Raw genomic sequence first — 21,196 nt, 5'->3', positions numbered from 1 at the left:
ATGCCAGAACAGTGTAATTGAATTAAGGCAATGTCAACGCATCCAACACAGTGATCAGATAAAGACACCACTTCATTCTAACCAGATAAGGCAGCAGAGCACTCAGTCTGAGTTGTGTGTACCTACTAGGCTGCCAGGCATCACACGACAGCTATGGGAACTTCACGGCTACACAAATATTCAGCGATTTGTGAGATTAAGCAGTAGTGGTACCACAAAGGAACTATTATTTGTAAAATAAGCATATGAAATTATCTAATAAACAGCTGAGGGCCTTTGAAAAGAGAGTTAGACTAAACACAGACACCGCAGGCTGCCTGATTGTGAAGTGTGAACCACATACACAGAGCACAAAGTGCATCCAGTTAGGTCTCCATTGTCCACAGTTATTTCACAATATTCTCTCAATAATTCTCAATATAGTTAAATTCTAGTGTCAACTTTTTACAGCCAGAAAAATACACTGATCAGGCATAAAATTCTGACCTCTGACTGGTGAAGTGAATAACACTGATTATGGCGAGGGATAAATTTGAGTAAACATTTTGTCCTCACAGTTGATTGTAAGGATTTGAGTGACTTTGAAAAGGGCCAAATTGTGATAGCTAGGCAAGTCGGTCAGGGGTTCCCTGTCTGCAGAGGTCAGGATCTATCAACACAGATGAACCGTCGTCAGGATGGCCAAGGCTCATTGATGCACTTTGGGGAACAAAGGCTTGCCCGTGCTGTCCGATTCAGCAGACGAGCTACTGTTGCCCAAACTACTCAAGAACTTAATGCTGGTTCTGACAGAAAGGTGTCAGAATACACAGAGCATTGCAGTTTGTTGCGTATGGGGCCAAGTCAGGGTGCTCATGCTGACCCCTCTGAACATGCCTCGAATGAGGGCTGAGGGCTGTTTCGGCAGCAATAGGGGGACTGGCACAATATTAAGCAGGTGGTAATAATAATACACCTGATGGTGTATACATATTTAGGAGAAATGGACAAAGACTGACTTGGTCTCAACATGTTGCCTAGAACTATCTCCATTTGATTTGTGTAATTTTAACTGGTGCTTTCTAACGCTTCAGGGGAAACTTAGGAAAACAGTAGCAAGAGCAGGAAATCAGAGTCAATGACCAGGGCTTCCCGTGCAATCGGGCTCACCCTTCCATCTCTAGAAAAAACCTTAGAACCAGAGAAACCACTTCTTCATTCTGTCCTTCTCACTCTGAGAAGGAGAATTGCTTGGACAAGAGAGTCAGCACTATGTGTCAGTACTTTAGTATGTAAGGATTAATTTCTATGGTTTCTATGGTTCCCATTACTTTCCTCCATTTATCAGCCTTTTTACTCTACATTTTTGTTTTGTTTTTTTTTTAATAAATATTTATGCTGTTTTTGCTGACCAAATGTTTTTCCAGCCTTTGTATCATGCAGAAAATATCAAATTTCTTATTGACTTTTTATTTCTGTCCATAAAGTGCCATTGATTATGAACTCTTTCAACACTAGACCCATTCATTGGCTCACAAAGTTAACTTGTAGATTGAAGAAAAATTATTTGCTTAAAAAAAACAAAAAAAAAAACAAAACTATATATATATATATATATATATATATATATTAATGTCAGAATTCTCTGCATTTCTAAACATCACATTCAGTTTTTCTCATGCTTGAAAATGCCTTTTATTCAGTAATCTGAAGAGATAATAGTAAGTGTAAGGTCTAAATCTAAATCTGTCTTGTTACCACTGATTCTTTGACTATATTTGATTTAAGATATACACATATGGTAAAACTAAAGGAAGCCTTATTTTGTACAATTTGTTATATCTGTAGTGAACCTGTCTTTCGTTTCCTGATAAAAATATTTGAAACGACTATATTTGATTTAAGGCTTGTTAATCTCTCACTGCCTGTATCCCATGTGAATTGTGGTTTGCAGGTCTCACCTTTGACATAGACATATGTAGAAATGATGTGGTCTGAACCATCTTTGGAGTATTTACAGCTGTAACTCCCCGTATCGTTGGCACCCAAGTGTTCGACTGTCAGTTTGCTGCAGTTTATGTGATGGGAGTGATGTTTGGAATCACACTGGTCAACTTTCACCCCAACTGATGAGGATGATCGTCTGTTATCAGCCAGTGTCCAGTGCAGCGGGCCACGACCTCTGGGTGGAGGACGGAAAGGGATAGTGTTAGGTTAGAATTGGTGGGGGGACCAAATGAATTGTCCTTTCAAATATGTTGATCTGTTCTCCATAAACAAGGGTCTGCATGAAGCAGCTGACAAACCTTTTAGTTCAGGGTGGCAGCAACTGCTTCTCCCCTTGAGACATTTTGGCTTGTTCTTCATATTAAGTTTATTTTGACTTAATCTTAACTCATCCAATGACTTGAACTTTCACATGGGAACATACTTCTCTTAAAAGATGTTCACAGCTAACACATTTTTCCACACAGTTTCCAATTTTAAACTCTCATTAAAGAGATCCCAGAGGAACATCAAACATGTTTTGCATACCACTAACTTTGCCTGCAGAATTTTGGGTCAAGCAACCTTCAGCTCTTATCCTGTGACAGTTTTGTATGGGCCAGGCTTCCTAGCATATGACCTTGTAGGGAAGCATTACATTAGCTAGACATGTGTTCCTAAACATTCCTGGCGGGCTTAAAAAATGATGCAAGACTTTCTAAGTTCTTCACAAATGTGAATGCAGCACGCTTAGTTCCCGTCGCTCCCAGAGGAAATTGCAGGCTGACGAATGTGGACCACCACCATCAGTTCCTCTTATAGACTGTAGGTTGTTCAGCTTCTTTTTAGCCAGCAAGTGCTCCAAAGGACAGACAAAAATCAGTGTGTTGCATACCTGCACATGAGGTTTAATGAATCGCCCTGGTGAAGAATGATAGGATCATCAGAGGGCAGAATCTTAGGCGAGTGCTCTCTCTCCAAATGTCCTGTTGAACACACAGACACAAAGACAGACACAGTGAGGGATACAATTCTGCACATTTACACTATGTCTGTCACAATGCCTGTCACCATCACACCAAACAGCAGAATGGAGAACATTTTTGGAAGCTCCCATGAATCTCTTCAGTGCTAAGAAGGTGGATTCACCCATTCTCTGTTTCTGTCTCTTATATGCAAGTGAGTGTCCACCTTGAAAGCACTGAGGGTGTTTCAGGGGCGGGAGGACAGGCTGCTGAATGGACAGTTGCCTCGGATGAGCTGACAGAAAGAAAGAGATCAAGTGGAATAAAAGGAGGATGAGGACAATATGGGGAACATCTGACACTTTTCAGAGAGGTCAAAACACAGAGAACCAATGCAGGCTCTAATCAAATCATCTAGATCAACTGTTCAACCACTTTCAGTGGGCTGCTCCCTTCCTTTCTTTTTGTGTGTTCTCATTTACCATCGACCTTGCATTTTAGATGCTATTATTACAGTGTTGAGGGGAAAGTGGGGGTGTTGAGATGATATCTGTTGAGAGGTCCCTCTGACAGCATTCAACATAGGAAGCACAGTGATTATTGCTGCTGTGAAGGTTTCACGGTCCCATATGTGATTTCCTTCTTTTCACTGAGATTCCTGAACAACTTGTCACTGTGGTCTGAAAGTAAATTTGTTAAGTCAATCCTCATAATACGAAAGCCTTCAGGGAACCTTTTCTTTTTAGCATAGAATCTAGAAAAGACAATGGAGTTACATGGAAGTGTCTCACCAGGCTCATATGGTGATACAACTACTTGGTGATGGACACAGATGAAAACCCACACATATAAACAAGTACACCTGCATTTACAAACGTACAAAAACACACACACACAGGGGCATAGTATTTGTCTATTATTCAGAGCAGCTGTTGTGCTAAGAATGAGTTGGCATTGCCAGTGTTGGCAGCAGAACTCACTATTGACTTGCACAGAAAATAATATCACATCATTGTTTTATTGTCCAAGGTTATACAGAAGGGAAGGGTGGTGGTGCACACTCTGCCATGCTGGGATACCATGTATTTTCAGTTTTTAGCTTTCAGTTTTCTCTCTATGTAGCATTTATTATGTACTTTTGTAAATTATCTTCTGCACTTATTCAATAGATGAAGTACTTAATCCTTACGCCTAGGCTTTCTACCGCACTGAAATGTACTGATGTCCCTCACTTGTCACTAAAAAAAAATGTTTGCCAAATGATCAAATGTAAATATAGGTGCCAAATGAATTTCTTGAAGAACAGTCTAATTGCACAGTGTTTTCTAGCTTACAATTTGAAAACTAAAGCAAACTCTAATTGAACTGCCAGAAATCAAAAAATGGGGGATGAGTTCAATACATATGGCAAAATTAAACTGGAAATATATTATAATACAAGTATAATTTATGCATTCTGCATTTCTGGAATATTTGATTGACTTATGTGTTGATATGAAGCAAATACAAAAAACATTTGGGACCTGCTTGCACATATATGACCAAAATCACCAAATGAAAACATCAACCTGACCTTGTATTGCACTGGTAGTGAGCTTAGCTCTTAAAACTGGCCAATTTTTATTCTATTCTCCTCAGTAACTCACTACAGATGGATGAATTAGCAGGGCCCCACAACAGGCCACTAACAGAGCAAAAAAATCCCATGGTTGTCTTGCTACACCCACACCCTAAAACACTCCTTTGCCCTGGTGCCTGCCCAACACTGACCTCAGCAAGCTTCCCAACACCCCTAACCCCCTGCAACAGCTGTGTACTGCATTCCTCCAGCAGATCGCCTGAAAAATGCCTGAAATTGTGCTTACTGTGTTGGTTCAAAGAGCCTTGGACATGGTTCTCATTTAGAGCCATTGAAAAGAGGACAGGCATGGAGCAAACTGAGCGAGGGAAAAAGAGGCCAAGTGACTTTTAGTTCATTTCAAAATAAACTTAAGAGGAGAGCATGAGCCATTGATAAAGCATGAAGCAGATGAGTCATACAAACCAAATTTAGATTACACCAGGATCACATTTGTATGTCCTTGTCCTCACTTGCCACTGTTGAAGGGAAGTTGCACAGGACAGTGGTTGGAAAATATTTGTGATACTGGAGGATCACTGGAATTCAGGAAATAAAGACCCAAAATTTAATGTTGGATTCCAAAAGCTACTCTACACTTTTCTGAAATGTTTGTGGCTCAGAAAAAAAAAATTCTATTTAAAAAATTTGTCTAAAAGATCTACTATCATTGGCTTAGATTTTTTTTCTATTAATATAGGCAAGAGGGTCAGCAATGCAACTGAAATTGTTGGGCTATCCTTCTTACATTTAATGATTGTTTTTAAGGCTATGGGGCCATGAAAAGAGTATTCTTGATTTTATTTAGAAAATAGCCTGTAGAATTGTGTTTTATGATACAACATTGTGACACATTTTCAGATGTTGAACACAGCTGTGGTAAGACAGCGTGAATAGTGTGTCGCTCTTGTTCTCTCTCTCTCTCTCTCTCACGTCCATGCATGTATATCCCGGCATTGCAGCACTTTGTTTTGTCCCACCCATCCTTGTCTTACAGGTGCTGAATCTGCTCCATGTTCTTGCTGAATATCTGCTGCTTTAGTAGCAACCAACAGTCATCATTAAACACCGTTAATCATTTCCCATTGTCACTTCTTCTGTTAAGAAGAATTGCTGCTAATTTTAATCACTCCTTATTTTTCTTGGACTTCTATTGTATTTTTGCTCCTCCTCCTTTCCTTCTCCCTTTTTCTCTCTCTCACCCTAATCAGTTAAGGTAGATGGCTGCCCTCCCTGAGTCTGGTTCTGCCTGATGATGCTTCTTAAAATATGTTTTTCTTTGCCACTGCTGCCAAGTGCATTTGTTGTGCCTTTTTAAACAACTCTATAAAGAGCTTGGACTAAAATTTTGGTGAAAATGTGAGGATGCAACTAACTACAAAAGGGAAAAGTGACATGATGAACAGTGGTTCAGAAGTTGTGGGGAAATGTGAGATGAAAAGGGAAACGAAAGTACATTAAGTGCTGGCAAGACGGTGCCAGCCTGCTCGCTGCCAGTGGCTAATATGTAATGTTGCATAATAAAGACCACAATTACTACATGAAATGACTGTATTTCGACTGAAATTAGTGGGAAACTCCCAGTCACAGCCCTTCAATTGCTCAGAATAATGTACGGAATTCCCTTCTATTTTGCAGAGGGCACACTTCGTCTCACTGTACTTCCTGCCCCATCATGAAACAACGCAACTGCCCTGGGAGTCAATTTTCTACTTTATTGTTTTCCTGGCAAAAGCAACAATATGCTACGATGACTCCTTTCTATAACCTTGCCACTTCTGTCATAGCAAAATACATAAAAAGGCTGGTGATACAACTATTGTTTATCAAAAGAGGGTGCTGTTACTGAGATGTCCTTACTGACACCATGGCAACATGAGGAAAACAGTGGTGAATGGTCACTGATCTTAAAATGAGCTTCTGCACATAGTCAATGGTTTAAATTATTTTCATCTTGGAAAAACAATAAATTATAAATATAATTGTGATTGCCTTTCTTTGCTAAATTAAAAACAAACCATTAAAAGGCATCTGCTTCTGCCCTGTTAGGAAAGTGTACTGAAAACAAACAAACAAAAAAACTTAAATGCTTTTACATCCACCACTTGTGAGTTTAGAGCTACAATTTTTCAAAGTGTCTTTGCTGCATAGCAAAGCAGTGCAAGTACAACAATATCCTGCAGCACAACTGCTCTCAGCCACTGACATTTTCTCACATGTTGCTTCTACTTGCAAATTGCAAGATAAAGAAAGAAAGAAATATGGTTCAAGTGGATGACTCACAACACCAAGTCTAAACCACTGACAATGCTTGGAATCACCTGTGCCATTAAAGAGCAGCTACCACTGCCACTGCTCTGTCTGTGCTGCATGTATCCTGGCCTATGCTCTCACACAGAACCCTTTTGAAAACCTTCCACTTCTGCAAGGTTAAGACAACAGTTAGGGAGAGTGCCTTTTTTATTAGCCGTATATTAGCCTTTGTAGGTTTAGAGGCAAAATTCCCCAGACTCCTCTTAAAAAAGCAAAATAAAGGAACATCTGGCAATGATGGGTGGCCACTTTGGGTTATATAAAATTGAGTGGAGCCAACAAACAGGAATCTTCTGCATGACATTCCTAAATGGTAAACCCAGGGGTTTCCTCTTCCATAATATATGATTAAGAGAAGTAGGCACACAGAAGCTCCCTGAAATTGAAAGTCTCATGCAGGAGTCAATGAAAGCATATTGCTCACTCATCCCATAAGGAGCACTACTTAAAACTATTTGTAAAGTTAAATATCCCTGTGTAAGAAATTACTTTTTCGATTGTGATAGTAAGTCTCCCAATCCAGTTATATGAGTAAGTGTGTGTGTGCGTGCGTGTGTGCGTGTGTGTGTTTTTCTTGAGCTGCCTGCATGGACTCAGATGTGCTGCCAGTGAGCAATGAGTCTCTACTGCACTTGGCTGACCCTCTCATCACATTTTCCACTTTAAGCAACCAAGACGGTAAGAAAATGGCTCCAAAACAAATTAAACACACTTAAATTCCCTCTTCTAGAGCGACAGCATCAAAAGAAAAACAGATTAATGCAATGCTGTAAAGACGAAAACAGAAGAACTCAAACTGTAGAGAATAAAGGAGAAAAAAAAGTAATTTCTCTCATCCCATGAATTATGGCATTTCAAACCTTATGTTGAAATGCTGAAGTTTTCAGCCACTGCCCTGAGACACCAATGACTGAAGCAATGTAACTCTATACCAATATTCCATATGAATGACCATACCATATTCCTATGTGTTCATTCAGTTTTTTATAGAGGAAAGTTAAATATTAAGAAATTATTAGAGGCCAGACAGAGTTACAACCTGTTTCCTCCTAATCACAGATGTAATTATTACAAAGATGAGGAATGTCAAAATGTGCTTGAGTAATATTATAAAGGCCTCTTTCAGTGTTGATGAAAATTTTAATATTTTGACACTGGTGTCACATTATTTATTAAATCTTTACAGCATAGTATCATATTTACAAGAGTAAACCTGTTGCAGACGTGATGCACCATCAATAATTAGCAGCTACATCAGGCTGTAGCTCATACTCTACCCTCCCTGTCATTTTCTTTAGGATGGAGTATGATATTTGTGTGTTTTGCTCAAGATGAACACAAGAAGTTCAAGAAGAAATCTTTGCTCAGGTAGCATGTCACGTTTCCTTGACCTTTACCGGCCAGAACAATTCCAGGCTACCTCTTGCCCCTACATCCGCTTCCTCCTTTGTGTCTTTCCCACGCTTTGTGTGTGGACAGTGAAGGAAATCTACTTAAAAACATCAGACAAAGCTTTATCAGTTAGAAGTGTGTACACGTGTGTGTGTGCGGATGGGGGAAAGGGGAAGGGGTTGAATTGAACAGTATTTCCTTTGTTTGGACGAGGTGTTTATTTGGAAATGATGAGGAATCCTTGCAGTGAAAGATTAAACTGGCACAAGGTGGATGAACATCCACCTTTGAAACACTATCTTGTTTTTATGGAGTGACAGGGAGACAATGGAGCAGACTGAATTGTCATGAAAAACAAATCCATTCTTCTCCCAACATGTTTAATCCTGTTCCCCCACGGATAACTATTGTGGACATAAACGTTTTTCATAATATACAGCAAAAGGATTATTTTTGATAACTTTAAAATGCAGATGAAAACAAATCTGAATCAACCACATACACATTTTATGAAAAAATCTACCTTTTACTTAAATATAAATTGTAGACCTCTGTTATATCACCTGTCAGAGTCAACACATATTATTAATTTGCTGACAATCACCCAATTACAACGGGATCAGGCTACCCCTACTGGCCCAAATGTGAACTGCAGAGACACGTCAATTGGTGGCATAATTTGTAACATATTCATCATCAAATTTAATATTCTGCTATCACATTCATACAAAATCGGAAACCTTGTACAAAACTAAGGATAGCACTTGTACTTAACTATCGTTTTTATTATCGTTATTGTTAAAATGAATATTAATAAAAGGCTCTCGTTTTTCTCCTCCTGATGACTGACAGCTGATTATGTCAAATGTCTGTAAAACATTGTGCATTCAACGATTGACTGAAAGCATTGAATGTGTAAAACGCTGGTACGTTCAAATAAGCCATCTCTTACACTTACCATCGGTGAGTGATGGGCAACATAAGATGACGACGGCCAGTTTGAAGACGCCGGAAGGGACCATCCTGCCAACTCTGCTCCAAAGTCTCCGTGCGTCTGGATAAAAGAAAAGAGGCCCGTACCTCCGGCTGGCTTAGTGGAGTTTCTCCTTAAAAACGGTGAACCAAAGAGTCTCACAGGTCTTTTGAAAACCGTGCTGTAAAGCCACAAAGCTCTCAGGTGTGCCAGCAGAAAGTGATCCTCTTGTATCCCATGACGCGTTTCTGCCGGGGAGCCCTCCTGCGCAGCTGGGCTGTCCGACTCCCGATCCCCGCAATGAGCAGCCAGATGAGCCGCTGTAAGCTCCGGGCAGGTGCTCTCAAACAAAACAAAACAAAATAACAATACAAAACAAAACAAAACTCTAAAGGGGGGTGTGTGAAAAACAACAGTGTGAAGAGTTGGTGCTCTGAGTCTGTAACAGTTGTCCGGTCAGATCAATCAGCTCCTGCCTCTCATGCACCCTGAACGACTTCTCCGTCCTGCCTGCTGCAGCATTTACAGTCCATGCGTGAGGCGCGTTTTATATACACGGAGGAAGGATGTAACGTCACTTTGTGTGTGTGAGTGTGTGTGTGTGTGTGTGTGTGTGTGTGTGTGTGTGTGTGTGTGTGTGTGTGTGTGTGTGTGTGTGTGTTCTTCAGGATACCGAGGAGATGATCAAATCACCAGACAGTGATTTAGCAAAACATTTTGGTGCTGGTATTTTACAGTTAAACCATTAAATGTCAGCATTAAATGTGTATTTCTGGTGGGAAAACTAAACTCCACAGTCATTTAAAAATTATTATGGAGGTGATGAATGAGGTGATGAATAATATAAATACTACTGATTTACGGTGAGTGGCTATATTCATAAGTGACAATTTCAAATCAAATTATAAGGAACATTACTTTCATGTGTATCCTTTCCTTTGATCAACTTCATAAACCTGAGGTTAAAGGTTACAGCAGCAATATTGTCTCAAGAGGATAAAGCACTTAAAGATAAACAATCATCATGATATCAGACTGACTATCTGTCTGAGTCTTTAGAATAAATATTTGCTATATTTATTTTTAACTTCAGAAACAGGATACACTGCTTTTTATATCAATGTAAATAATTCTCTTTTGTCTAGCAGTACCCTGCAGTGTGTGGATGTGCTACAGACTTTTTTTTTTAATCACCACAACAATTACTTCGCTGCTGTAGGTCATAGTAGCAGGCAAGGTAAATAAGAACATCCTGCCCTCACCTTTCCGCTCACGCAGCACCATTTTGAGGACGGTATCGAGATGAAGACAAACTCTGGTAAATTGCAATAAGAAGCATCCTTCCATTTCTGTGCTGGGAAAACAAGGAGAACATGGAAAACAATGTTCACCATCTCAGTTTGTTCAGTCACAATGTAAGAATTTCCAACACAGTATCAGCATCAAGTTAATTCAAAGCATATAGTTCAGACAACCCAGATAAGAGCTTTTGGTTGTCTTGAAACCATGTAAAGAAATCACTGCACAATGTTCACAATATTCTGTCTGACAAGAGAGAAAAACCTTAAAGCACTTTTAGATGGTTAATTAAAAAAGAGGGGTATGATAAACTTGTGTCCGGTGGGTTTGATGAATAAGACTGTTGACACTTATTATTTTACACTGATGAAATTTACACCCCTGTCACTTCACTCTGGGATGAACTCTACTACTCTCCAAACGTAACAGTCTGAAGAAAATGGCCCCAAAACATATGAGGTCTAATTAATGAAAATCTGATGAAAAATTATAGTTTATACACCTTTGAGCAAAATGTCGGTAGCTCACTAAATGCAAAAGAAAGATGCAAAGTTTGCAAGAAACTGCCTTGCCTACTACAACAACCTCTTAGCTTGGGTTCACATTTACGTCGTCAGTATGGGAGATATTTCCCTCTGGGCCAAGAGTGCAGTAGATAAGTCCCCTGATGAACAATTGCTGGAAGTTGCTGGCTGAGAGGGGTGGTTTTCAAGTGTTTTATTTTAGTATCTGGTGTTCAAAACACACTCTGGGGGACTAACTGGTGCTACGCTCACAGCATGCTTTCCTCCTTTTGCTTCAACAGCAACATCTTCTTGGTTAAATGAACTAGTAGAAAAGCCTTTTTTCAGTGGAGGAGTGGAGCGGGTCTGGATGCCCTGTTTATGAAATGACTGCAGTCAGTGCTGAGAGGAAAAAAATGCCCCACATTCATACTGTAGGTTTGTAAGAGAGGAAGCGGGTATAAATATTTCTGGGCAACACATTATCATTCATAGTAAGTATTTAAGCCAGGGTCATGGATTTAATTCTGGAAAAACTTAAGATTTGTAGAAAACAGTCATGCATGACATTGTTTCAAAACAGGGGTGACTTGAAAAATGAAAACATTGAATTTAAAGTAAACATTTGGAAATAAAACACACAAAATTAGAAGAAATAGATGCAACACTGAACTGCCACTAACACCTATGAACAACAGCACTTTATTTTAGCAGAGAAAGTGCTGCTGTTTTAAAACCGGGATTTTGTCTGGCATAGTGAAATGCAAAAAATCTCATATAATGTTATTATTCGGCTGTAGATGCTGGATAACAATTAACAATTAACAATTATCCATTTCGTTTTCTTTTATTTGCTACTTACTTAAATTAAAACAATGTTTTTCTGACCTGTGGACAAGTTTATGTCATTAATTCAGCATCAATATTCCTTAAGCGCTCTAACATTAAAATCAACATGACAAATTGTCATGAGTACTTTAAAAACTAAATTTGGAAGAGTTTGTGAATAAAAATAAGTACTCACATTAAACGTCCCAACGCTGACGCTGGTCTACTGTTCCTGTTGAGCTTGGGTTTCGCGGGCTTTTCTGGGTACGTCATCAAAACTCGACGGGCCGGTAAGGACGAAAGATGGAGTCGTTTGTTTCGACGGTGAAAAGTGAGTAAACAAGCCGTTTACTTGGCTAACCACCATTAGTTAGGCGAAATATTAATTTAAGACAAATTTAATGCCGTTAAGTACAATTAAAAATAAAGAATAAAAATAAGTTAGCTGACGTAATGCGTTAAACTAGCTAGGTCACTAGCAGCAGTTAGCAAGTTTACCTTTGCTACCAAAAAGCTCCAGCTATAAATGATTTAAGGTTTTTGAGCTCAGGTTTTGTTTGGACTTAGGTTTAGGTTTTTTTTTTACTTACTTTTAATGCCAGCAAACAAGCCTGATGACATTATTTGATTTTAACATCAGGATGATAATATTCATGTTTAGTTACGGGGTACATTCAAATAACCTTGAAGAAGCTTAATCTTGGGGCATAAAATGTGCTAATTAATAACAGTTGCATAAATTATTTATGAGGTAAATATTAACAAAACATCAAAATGTTGAATGCTTCAATACTGAAATCAGAGCTACATTTTCTATCAGTTTAGACTGCATCCTGCAACTAAATGTCATAATTTAAGTGTGAGTGATCAGTATTAATTAACAGGTTAACGTGTCACAAAATATCTCTTGTAACAACAAAGTGTCTTTAAATTTGAGAGACTCTGCAATTGGCCATAGAGAAAATTTCAAGAAAAAATTGTAAAATCGTGTTTTCCTGCTGTACTTATTTAAGGTGGTGTATTTCCTGTCTAACTAGAATACAGCACTTTTCTTCTTCTGCGTGGAATGAAGGTTGCATAGCGAACAAATTAACATTTTGATACATGCCATACTCTCTCAGACGTCACTAAGCGCTTTGCTGTAGGCTTGTTCATGTATTGTCTGTGACCTACATTTACTTTTGTTCAAGTATAGGTCTTACTGAGAACCTCCTCCTAAATCAGCAGACAGATTATGATGAGGTCATAGAGAAGCTCTTCTCTAAAGTCTCTAGTCTGGATGATTTCCCCAAAACTTCACATCAACAGGCAAGTACAAATTTTAGAGAGTGTGACTATACCCAGGAATCTGCCTTTTCTTGACAATACTGTATGTTTGTAATGCAGTATAGTCTCTAAAAAATGTAGTAGTAGAAGAAATATTTTTTTAGAATGTTATTTTTTTTTCTAATCTAGCTAATAAGGTGAGGGGGAGAATGTTATGGAGCATGTATACTAATGTTTCTATTCTATGTTACAGTTAGAGGAAGTTGCCATCCAACTGTGGAACTGGTCAGTCACTAAGAATGTGGGCAATACTCTAAGTAAAAATCAACAGGCCAAAGGTACATTGACAGAGTTTTTAATTTTACAGATGAGCATTGCACTTAAAATACTAATCTAGACATATCATCTGGAACTTTGAAAAACAATTATTACAACTAGGCATTATTACAGACACCGCTTGACCCATTGAAATGTTCTCACCCTCTACACAGTACGTCATGTTGCGTGCAGTCTCTTGTATTGCAGTGAGCCAAAGAATCCAACAGAGGGCATTATCCGCAAGCAGATTTTGGTAGGCAAATCTGTGGGCACCCTCTATGAGTGCTCATTGTTAAAAGAAGAAGTGTGTTTGTCAGTGTCTAATCTTTACAGATGGCCAGCAAAACTGGGAGAACCTGGCTTGACTGCAAAAATTCTCAGATAGCAGATCACTTCTTCCAACTGGCTGTCAAGGTGAAGAAAAGAATACACAAAATAACACTAAAACTGAGATAGCTAAGAACTAAAGTTATGAGCAATCTTAAACATAGTGTCTTCACAAATTATTTGTTGTATAATCCTCCTAGAGTGTGGAGACCCTCTATGGCCAGCTAACATCCAGAGGTGATGGTGGAACAGCTGACAACACTTCATGCAAGGAGGATGTGGAGAAGGATCTGCTTCGAATTCTCTCATTCCAGTCAGAGTCGGTGAGCTGTGGTGCATGTGATGCGCAACATTGTGAATATTTGTTCTTGTGATTTTGGCAGCTGAGGAATGGCTACTCTGACAGACTTTCAGTTCAAAGTGTGAGACCGCAAAAATGTGAAGTGAGAACAAATGAGAGGGGGAAATCACATCATGTGCTAATAGGGAATGTTACATTGTTTGTTGAAATTAACAATTTCAGGTCTCTTCTTTACAGTACTTAAGTCAAGGCAACCACCACGAGGCTATGGTCTACATGCAACGCTGTAAAGACATGCTGCTTAGGTTGCCAAAAGATGTAAAGAAAAAAATCCTCTGTTAGCTCTGTCGCAACACTAAGCATTGCTGTTTCATACTTCTCAATTTTATTGTTTTTTAAAGGGAGTTTAATGTGAAATTATTCCTCACTGCAGACTGCATACCTCTCCCTTATGTGCTACAACTTTGGAATAGATATGTACAACCTGAAAAAGTTTGAGGAGAGTGCATTTTGGTTGAGGTAATTGTTGCAATGTTTAATTTCGGTATAGAGGTTTATGGAAACAGTGCAGTGGAAAAAAATTGCATTTTTTTGTTTTTTCAGACAGAGCTATGATATTGGGAAAATAAATGTGAAATATGCCCCTGCATCTGAAGTCCTGGTAAGATGGGACATGTTAAAGTTTAGTTCAATACAGATTAAAATAATATTGTTTTTTAATTTTTTGCAATCTCACTCATAATAGGCTAAGGCTTTGAGGCTCCTTGCTACTGTTTACTTTGAGTGGGACTGTAACAGGTTTCAGGAAAAGGCACTCAATGCTGTCAACTTAGCCAACAAAGTAAGAGACGCTATTTTCAATCTGTAATTTTTCTATGCATGAAGCATGCACCTACCAAAAAGAAAGATCATATTCTATGAACTAATTGCTCTGTGAAAATTGACAGGAATGGGCGAGTGCTTCTGGGCTGTACTTAAAGATAAGAATACTCCTGAGATGCAGGGCCTCAGAAGATCGTATCAAAGGAGGTTATTTATTATGAGACATTGAATTATTTATACAGACTTTGAATTACATTACTACCCAGTCAGGTGTCTGTGGTTTAGGATAGGGCTAAGTGTGGTCTAGAAGCTGCTCTCAGAAGTTGATTAAAAAACAGTTACAAATACATAGTTTAATTCTCTTTAGTTCTAAGAAAAATGCATTTTCAAAAGAAGATTGTAAACATATTTTTTCAGGCCTTAATGAGATGCTACAATGTGACGTTTCTCTTCAAGTGTGTCTGAGCACAGTGAAACTACTCATGTCTGAAGACAGGTAAAAACTCTAACAAGTGCTTTCTCCTGGTTCCTTGTAAGAGTATATGACAAACACACAGTCCTACATTAATAAACGTGCACATATCCTTTAATTTTCAGTATACTCAGACAAACATCAACCAACTCTGATAAATGTATTTTTATTTCCATAGAGAAGTGCTTGCATTTGAGTATTTGAAACATGTGTGTCAGCGATTTGAGTCATCTCCTGACCTGGGAAGTGCTCTTGTTTTGCACATTGAGCTGCTTCTACAGCGAGGCAAGGAGCTGTTGGGCAAACAGAAGATAGAGGACATCATCACTGGTATTGTATTATTATTCCCATTCTTTTTCTAGAATAGGTCTGCTTTTAATAAAAGCTGAAGTTTATGCAAGAAATGTAATATAGCTGTGCTACTGTAATATTTTGATTTTTCCACACCCACATAGGCCACTATACAGGAAAACAGCTGACTCTACAGGCCCTCACAAGTCTACATGTCATACTGTGGGATAGAGCCTCAAAACACTTTGAGGTACATGAAATAGTCTTGTTTATGATCATTCCAAAATATTGTGTATTTTATAGCATCTGTTTTCTGCGGAGCGGGGGTTAATTTTGTGGTAGAAGCAGGAGGATATACATGTTGGGATTATTCTTACACTGTATTTGAACAAGGCACTAACCTTAGAACCAATATTAGTCTCTGTTCACTGCATTGAGCCTGCCAACTGCTGGTAAAATAGTAAGGGTTGGTTTAGTGCTGTCACTTGATTTCCACACAGGGATGGATATAAAATAAGCTTTTGTTTCTGTCCAGGCCAGAAATTACTCTGAGGCTCTGCAGTGGTATAACTACTCCCTGAGCTTCTTTAAGGCAGGTCAAATGGAGCCCAACTTAGCTAAACTACAGAGGAACAGAGCTTCCTGTTTCCTGGAGCTAAAACAACTTGAAAAGGTGAGATAACCTGAGCCACAAACCACAAGTTGCCCAGTGACTGCATTTGGGGATTTGTGATGAAACTCACCAGGTACTTCGGGAAGTGCTTTGGCCATGTACTTAAATTATATATGTGTGACGTATAAGTTTTGCTTAAACTATTAAAACATTTTGTGTTTGTCAGGCCAAAGAAGCAATTAAAGAAGCAGAGAGAAGTGATCCTGATAGCATTTTCACTCAGTTCAGTCTTTACAAGATTGCAGTACAGGAGAACAATGTGAAGAAAGGTATCTACAACACGTTTGTAATGCATAAAGGAAGTATTATATATTTTTGTAATGTTAGTAATAATGCACCAGTTAAGTGACATCCACATCTTAAGTATATTTGGTGATAAGACTATTTATTTGTCTCAGCTGCAGAGGCAGTGAATATGATGGGACATCTGTCCAAATGCCCTGTGGCCTGTGAGGAAAGACTGCTGGTTTCTGAAAATGCTGCCTCCAATCTCCTCAGTATGGCTGCTCAGATTGCTTTGGAGGTAGACACTGTAGTCACATTTCCCAATGTATTGTTATAATGTTAAAGGCCTCAAAATCAGTGCTCAGCCTTCAGCAGCTGTACTTCCAGCTGATCCGGGATCAGGGAAGTAGTATTTCACTTAATAGTGATATTTATCAAGTGGACATTTTAGTGAACACTTTTTCCCAAACGACTTTCAGTGAGCATACTGAGGCAGGGAAGGTGAAGACTAGAAAAAATAGCAAATGTGTGGGATTTCTATTTTTAGTATACTGTATAATTATGATGACTATGACAGGTGGGCATGAGCCTTAATGATGATGAGGATGTTTGTTCCTGTGTGACAGAATGAACAACAGGAAACTGCAATGAAAGCGCTGGAGAGTTTGTGTGAAAACTCAAAAGACGAAGCTCAGGTTCTGGCTGCTCTCCGGTCTGTGAGAACTGAAAAAAAAAAAAAAAATAAAAATCTTAAATATACTAATCATAGGCAGTTACAGAGGGGGACCATTTCAGCTAAGGGTTATGTAACTTTGCACAACTCTTTGCCTTGACATATGTGTAGCTGTCAGTTAGTCTCAGCTAAACATTACTTTTGGATACAGTCTAGTCAAAATAGGAGAAACCTTGATATTTACCTCTGAATTTGCTGATGGTAGAGATATTCACACATAAAGTGACAAAATGATTGTAGTAGGTCTGTTGGTTTCCATATACCTCTGATCCACTGACCTATATTCTCTTGCTTCTCCTTTAAGTGTGTTTCTGTATAATACAGTTAGTAGGTGAAGGAAAGGAGGTCAACACCAGTTTCTCCATTCATCTTTTTTATAGATGTTTGATTCGGCTTGTTCTCTCCACAGTAGACAAATCGAGTGATGAGATGAGGTGAGTGGAAGTAAAAGTACCTGATAAGATGTTTATATATGATTTAATAATTACATCTCTTACTAGGGTTAGCTGGATACAGACAGGGCTGCAGTGAGCCTGCATCACATTTCTCATTCTCGCTCTTCTTACCTTGGTGTAACACAAAATAAGCCGTAAATAAAAATACATTGAGGCTTAAATAAATATAGCAAACTCTGACTAACCCATATCAATTTCAGGTGTAAAAATACATATTTCGTATAAACCATGCCCACTTCCTGATTAAGCTCCGCCTCTTACAAATAGGAATATGGATACAGATAATGTAGATGGCTGAACAGACACGGATAGTGGTATACTGTGTCATCCCTGTCTCTTACTCTGTAGGAATGTGAGTCTGGATGTTCTGCATCCATATCTAAAAATGGGTGAGTGATGCAACACAGATTAAATGGCATTTTGAGAAGAAATTAAAGTATTTCCTGTGTCTCATAACGCACAAAGTTTTTTTTATGCCATCACTGCAGCTCTGGAGAAAATTTCACTGTCTCACAGCACTGTGGAGCAACGCTCAGAAGAAGCTAACTGGTTCAGGAAGATCGGTACTAAGACTTTTGCTACTTTAACCTTATATGTAAGCTATCACAAAAAATGTTGCACCTTCATTTTGTGTGTGTTCTTGCTACAGCTTGGAACTCAGCCTTGCAGTGTGAGAGCAGCCCTGAAAGAATGAGGGATTTCTTTGTGCTCTCCTTCCAGGCAGGTACCCCTATTGGCTTTGTCAGGTGAATTAATCAATAGATGCAGTATGTGTGTGGAGACCAAAAAGAGCTAAACAGGTATTTAACATTGCTTTGGAGAGATGAACATATCAGTTTAAGTGTCATCATCATAACCCACAATGATACCCTGATACAATTTAAAAAAAAAAAAAAAATACTCTTGATAGTTACCTCTGTTCTCTGACTTACTGGCCTTACATTTATCAGAAATCTGATAAGTACACAACCAATTTTATTCTGTATTCTTTGATAAGAGATTGACTGAGTGCACATACGTGATTTAAATGCCTGTAATTATGCCTGACAACAATCCTATACAATGAAAGCCTCTCACTGATTGTTAGCAGCTGTTTGCTGGGGGAGAAATCTGGAATCAAAACCACAGCTCTTCAGATTACAAGCCACTGTACTTCTGCAGCTCTGAACCAGCCAGCTTTTGTCCTTCAAATGAAATGTTACTACTGTATTTAAAATGGTCACACTACTACTCCTTATTTCCACTGTCAAACATACATATGCATGAACCCATAGCTCTCCCAGCTGTGCCCTCCTGATCGCACGCTGCTCATGGGCCAGAAGACATGTCTGCTAATGGCTGTCGCTGCCTCTTTGGAGCACTGCAGGAAGTCTCCTCACTCTGACCAGGTGTGGCACCAACTGTTTCTGCCCAGCTCCTACATTTAGCATATTTTCTATCCACATGAATAGGAATGTACCAAGACCAGTGGAGAGGAGAGGAAAGGAGACAAACTGCATTACTGGTGCCGGTTTAGGTGTTGGTGATCTTATTCTTTTGAAGAGAAACCAAACACTAGATGGCAATGATGAATCTTACTAGTCTTTTGTTTGTTGGTTCACAGACCGAGGACCTCACTCAGGCTTTGGAGCACATTCAAATCTGTTTGGAGATCTGGAAAACTCTCAAAGCATCAGGTAACCTGAGTCTAAAGGAGGAAACAAATTACCAAATGTACAGGTTGTAAGGAAGCATAGAGCTCCTTTTTTCAGGTCTTTCCATGATGAAAATACAGACATAGATTTGTATTCTTGTACTGACAGGGAGCTTCCCATCGGACCCAACCGACACACTGTTACTGCTGTATGAATTTGAAGCTTGTGCTAAGCTGAATGACCCCAAAGTTGAGACAGTACTGGAGTCTGTCCTTGAGCTTGAAAATGTCGAAACAAAGGTGCTGGAGATCATTGCAGGTCAAACAACAACAGCAAGACCAAAAAAAAAAAATACAAGTGCAAACCCTAAAGAAACAAGTTCATTCTAGCACTTACAATATGCCACTATTTTTATTTTTCCTGTATGTAGCCTTATGCATGGAGCCTCCAGCCCACTTCCCTCTGCTGTGTAAGAAGGCCTTGAGAGTCGCTCTCTCTCTGCACAAGAAACAACCACAGGTGGACCTGGCCTGCTGCAGGCAAGCCCGACCCTTCTCTGCTCCAAAATACCCTTGACAATTCATTAGTGATCCATTCCCATAAAGTGCTTATTAGGATGAAAGGATTGCTGATTGTGAGAGTGTTTTCATGTCCCTGTCTTAGCAAGTTTCTTCACAGCCTGATCAAGCTCTCCCTCCCGAGTGGTGTGTCAGAGGTGGAGGCCCATGTGCTCGAGGAGGTGTGGGGCTACTACGAGGAGGCCCTGTCCATCATTACAGCCGCAGTGAGTCAGTGCCAGTCACACTCCGCCATCCCCTGGCTCCCCCCTCCTGTTCCCTCCAACAGAACTGCAGCCTGTCTGCTATATAATTAACCCCCTCTCTCCCACCCCATGCCTGCCTGCTGTTCTAGAAGCTTCTTTTTATCAATGGGCTTTCAGCCGCACTTCAATTAGCAGATGCTTCCATTCACCACCCCCTTCCTGCCAATTTGAATGTTAATGTGCTGTACAAGTCATCACACTGCCGGTGAACTGCAGCTCTGAAAGAGGCATCAAATTATTGAGACATTACACTGCTTTAGAGGCAGCGCTTATTTCCCCTTTCATATTGAGTTACTACTCAAAAGCTGTGGAATTCTTAACTTCAAAGTGAAAGACCAAGATTAAAGTGTTAAGAAAAACATTAACATTGAGCATTAGTAACAGTTAATATACAGTAAGACATGATTGGATCAAAGTTACTACTTACTACTCACAGGCTCTTACCCGCTGGAAATACAGATTTCCTTCCAATTGGCTCAAGTGAGTCACCCAGGTGGCCTCCGTTAAATGGCCTTTTGTATGTCTTCCTGCTCTTCTTTGTAGCCGGACGACTTTCCAGAGATGGAGACCCTGTGGTTACTGACTCGGGCTTGGAACACGGGAATACTGCTGTACAGCCTGGCTCAGTACTCTGATGCTGAGAAGTGGTGCGGCCTCGCCATGAGCTTTGTTTGCCACCTGGGATCCCTGAAAGAGAGTTACGAGACACAGGTACCAGCCTGGTGGGGAGGGAAAGCGACACTGGCGGTTGTAGCAGTGGGGCATAGAGCTGGAGTCATCCTGCTAGTTGGGAAAAACATGACAAAAGGCACAAAAGTTTTATGCAGAGTAAAGTACACGACAATCCACACCAAGTTTACAGTCGTGTCTTATGTACACACAGATGTCTCGTCTCTACAGTGAAGTCCTGGACAGGCTGGACAAAGTCAAGAACAACCTCGTCATGGAGGAATAATCGGGAACAGGTTAGCTGTTCTCTGTTAACTTCCTGTTCTGAGGG

The 21,196-nt window shown here is 39.5% G+C and overlaps 2 protein-coding genes across 2 annotated transcripts in view; one reads left to right on the top strand and one right to left on the bottom strand.

The window, feature by feature from the left end:
- The window catches only part of kdrl (kinase insert domain receptor like), a 41,733-nt gene extending 32,002 nt beyond the window's left edge, over positions 1 to 9,731 (bottom strand). The window contains exons 1-3 of the mRNA XM_029512669.1: positions 9,212 to 9,731; positions 2,861 to 2,951; positions 1,941 to 2,161 (exon numbers count right to left, since the gene is read on the bottom strand). Of these exons, the coding sequence (XP_029368529.1) occupies positions 1,941 to 2,161; positions 2,861 to 2,951; positions 9,212 to 9,275 (376 nt within the window). The 5' untranslated portion in view covers positions 9,276 to 9,731. The remainder of the gene's footprint in view (positions 1 to 1,940; positions 2,162 to 2,860; positions 2,952 to 9,211) is intronic.
- A 2,428-nt stretch (positions 9,732 to 12,159) lies between these two features.
- On the top strand, positions 12,160 to 21,151 carry tex11 (testis expressed 11). Its single transcript, XM_029512935.1, has 29 exons — positions 12,160 to 12,187; positions 13,052 to 13,168; positions 13,380 to 13,460; positions 13,614 to 13,693; positions 13,774 to 13,854; positions 13,968 to 14,090; positions 14,306 to 14,386; positions 14,502 to 14,587; positions 14,672 to 14,729; positions 14,814 to 14,909; positions 15,016 to 15,097; positions 15,308 to 15,386; positions 15,541 to 15,692; positions 15,818 to 15,903; positions 16,189 to 16,326; positions 16,493 to 16,595; positions 16,725 to 16,849; positions 17,178 to 17,263; positions 17,665 to 17,718; positions 18,088 to 18,128; positions 18,228 to 18,302; positions 18,389 to 18,459; positions 19,014 to 19,127; positions 19,343 to 19,415; positions 19,542 to 19,691; positions 19,804 to 19,912; positions 20,037 to 20,157; positions 20,740 to 20,907; positions 21,080 to 21,151. The coding sequence occupies exons 1-29, from the start codon at positions 12,160 to 12,162 to the stop codon at positions 21,149 to 21,151; spliced, it is 2,730 nt and encodes a 909-aa protein (XP_029368795.1).
- The last annotated feature ends 45 nt before the right edge of the window (positions 21,152 to 21,196 follow it).

The sequence above is a fragment of the Echeneis naucrates genome, chromosome 10 (genome assembly GCF_900963305.1).
Source record: "Echeneis naucrates chromosome 10, fEcheNa1.1, whole genome shotgun sequence".
NCBI lineage: Eukaryota > Metazoa > Chordata > Actinopteri > Carangiformes > Echeneidae > Echeneis > Echeneis naucrates.
This window is presented reverse-complemented; position numbering and strand designations above follow the sequence as displayed.

Coding starts and splice junctions, on each gene's coding strand:
- tex11 (XM_029512935.1), top strand. CDS start 12,160: ATGGAGTCGTTTGTTTCGACGGTGAAAA. Junction 15,387..15,540: donor CTACTCATGTCTGAAGACAG/GTAAAAACTCTA, acceptor TTATTTCCATAG/AGAAGTGCTTGCATTTGAGT. Junction 19,416..19,541: donor GAAAACTCTCAAAGCATCAG/GTAACCTGAGTC, acceptor TTGTACTGACAG/GGAGCTTCCCATCGGACCCA.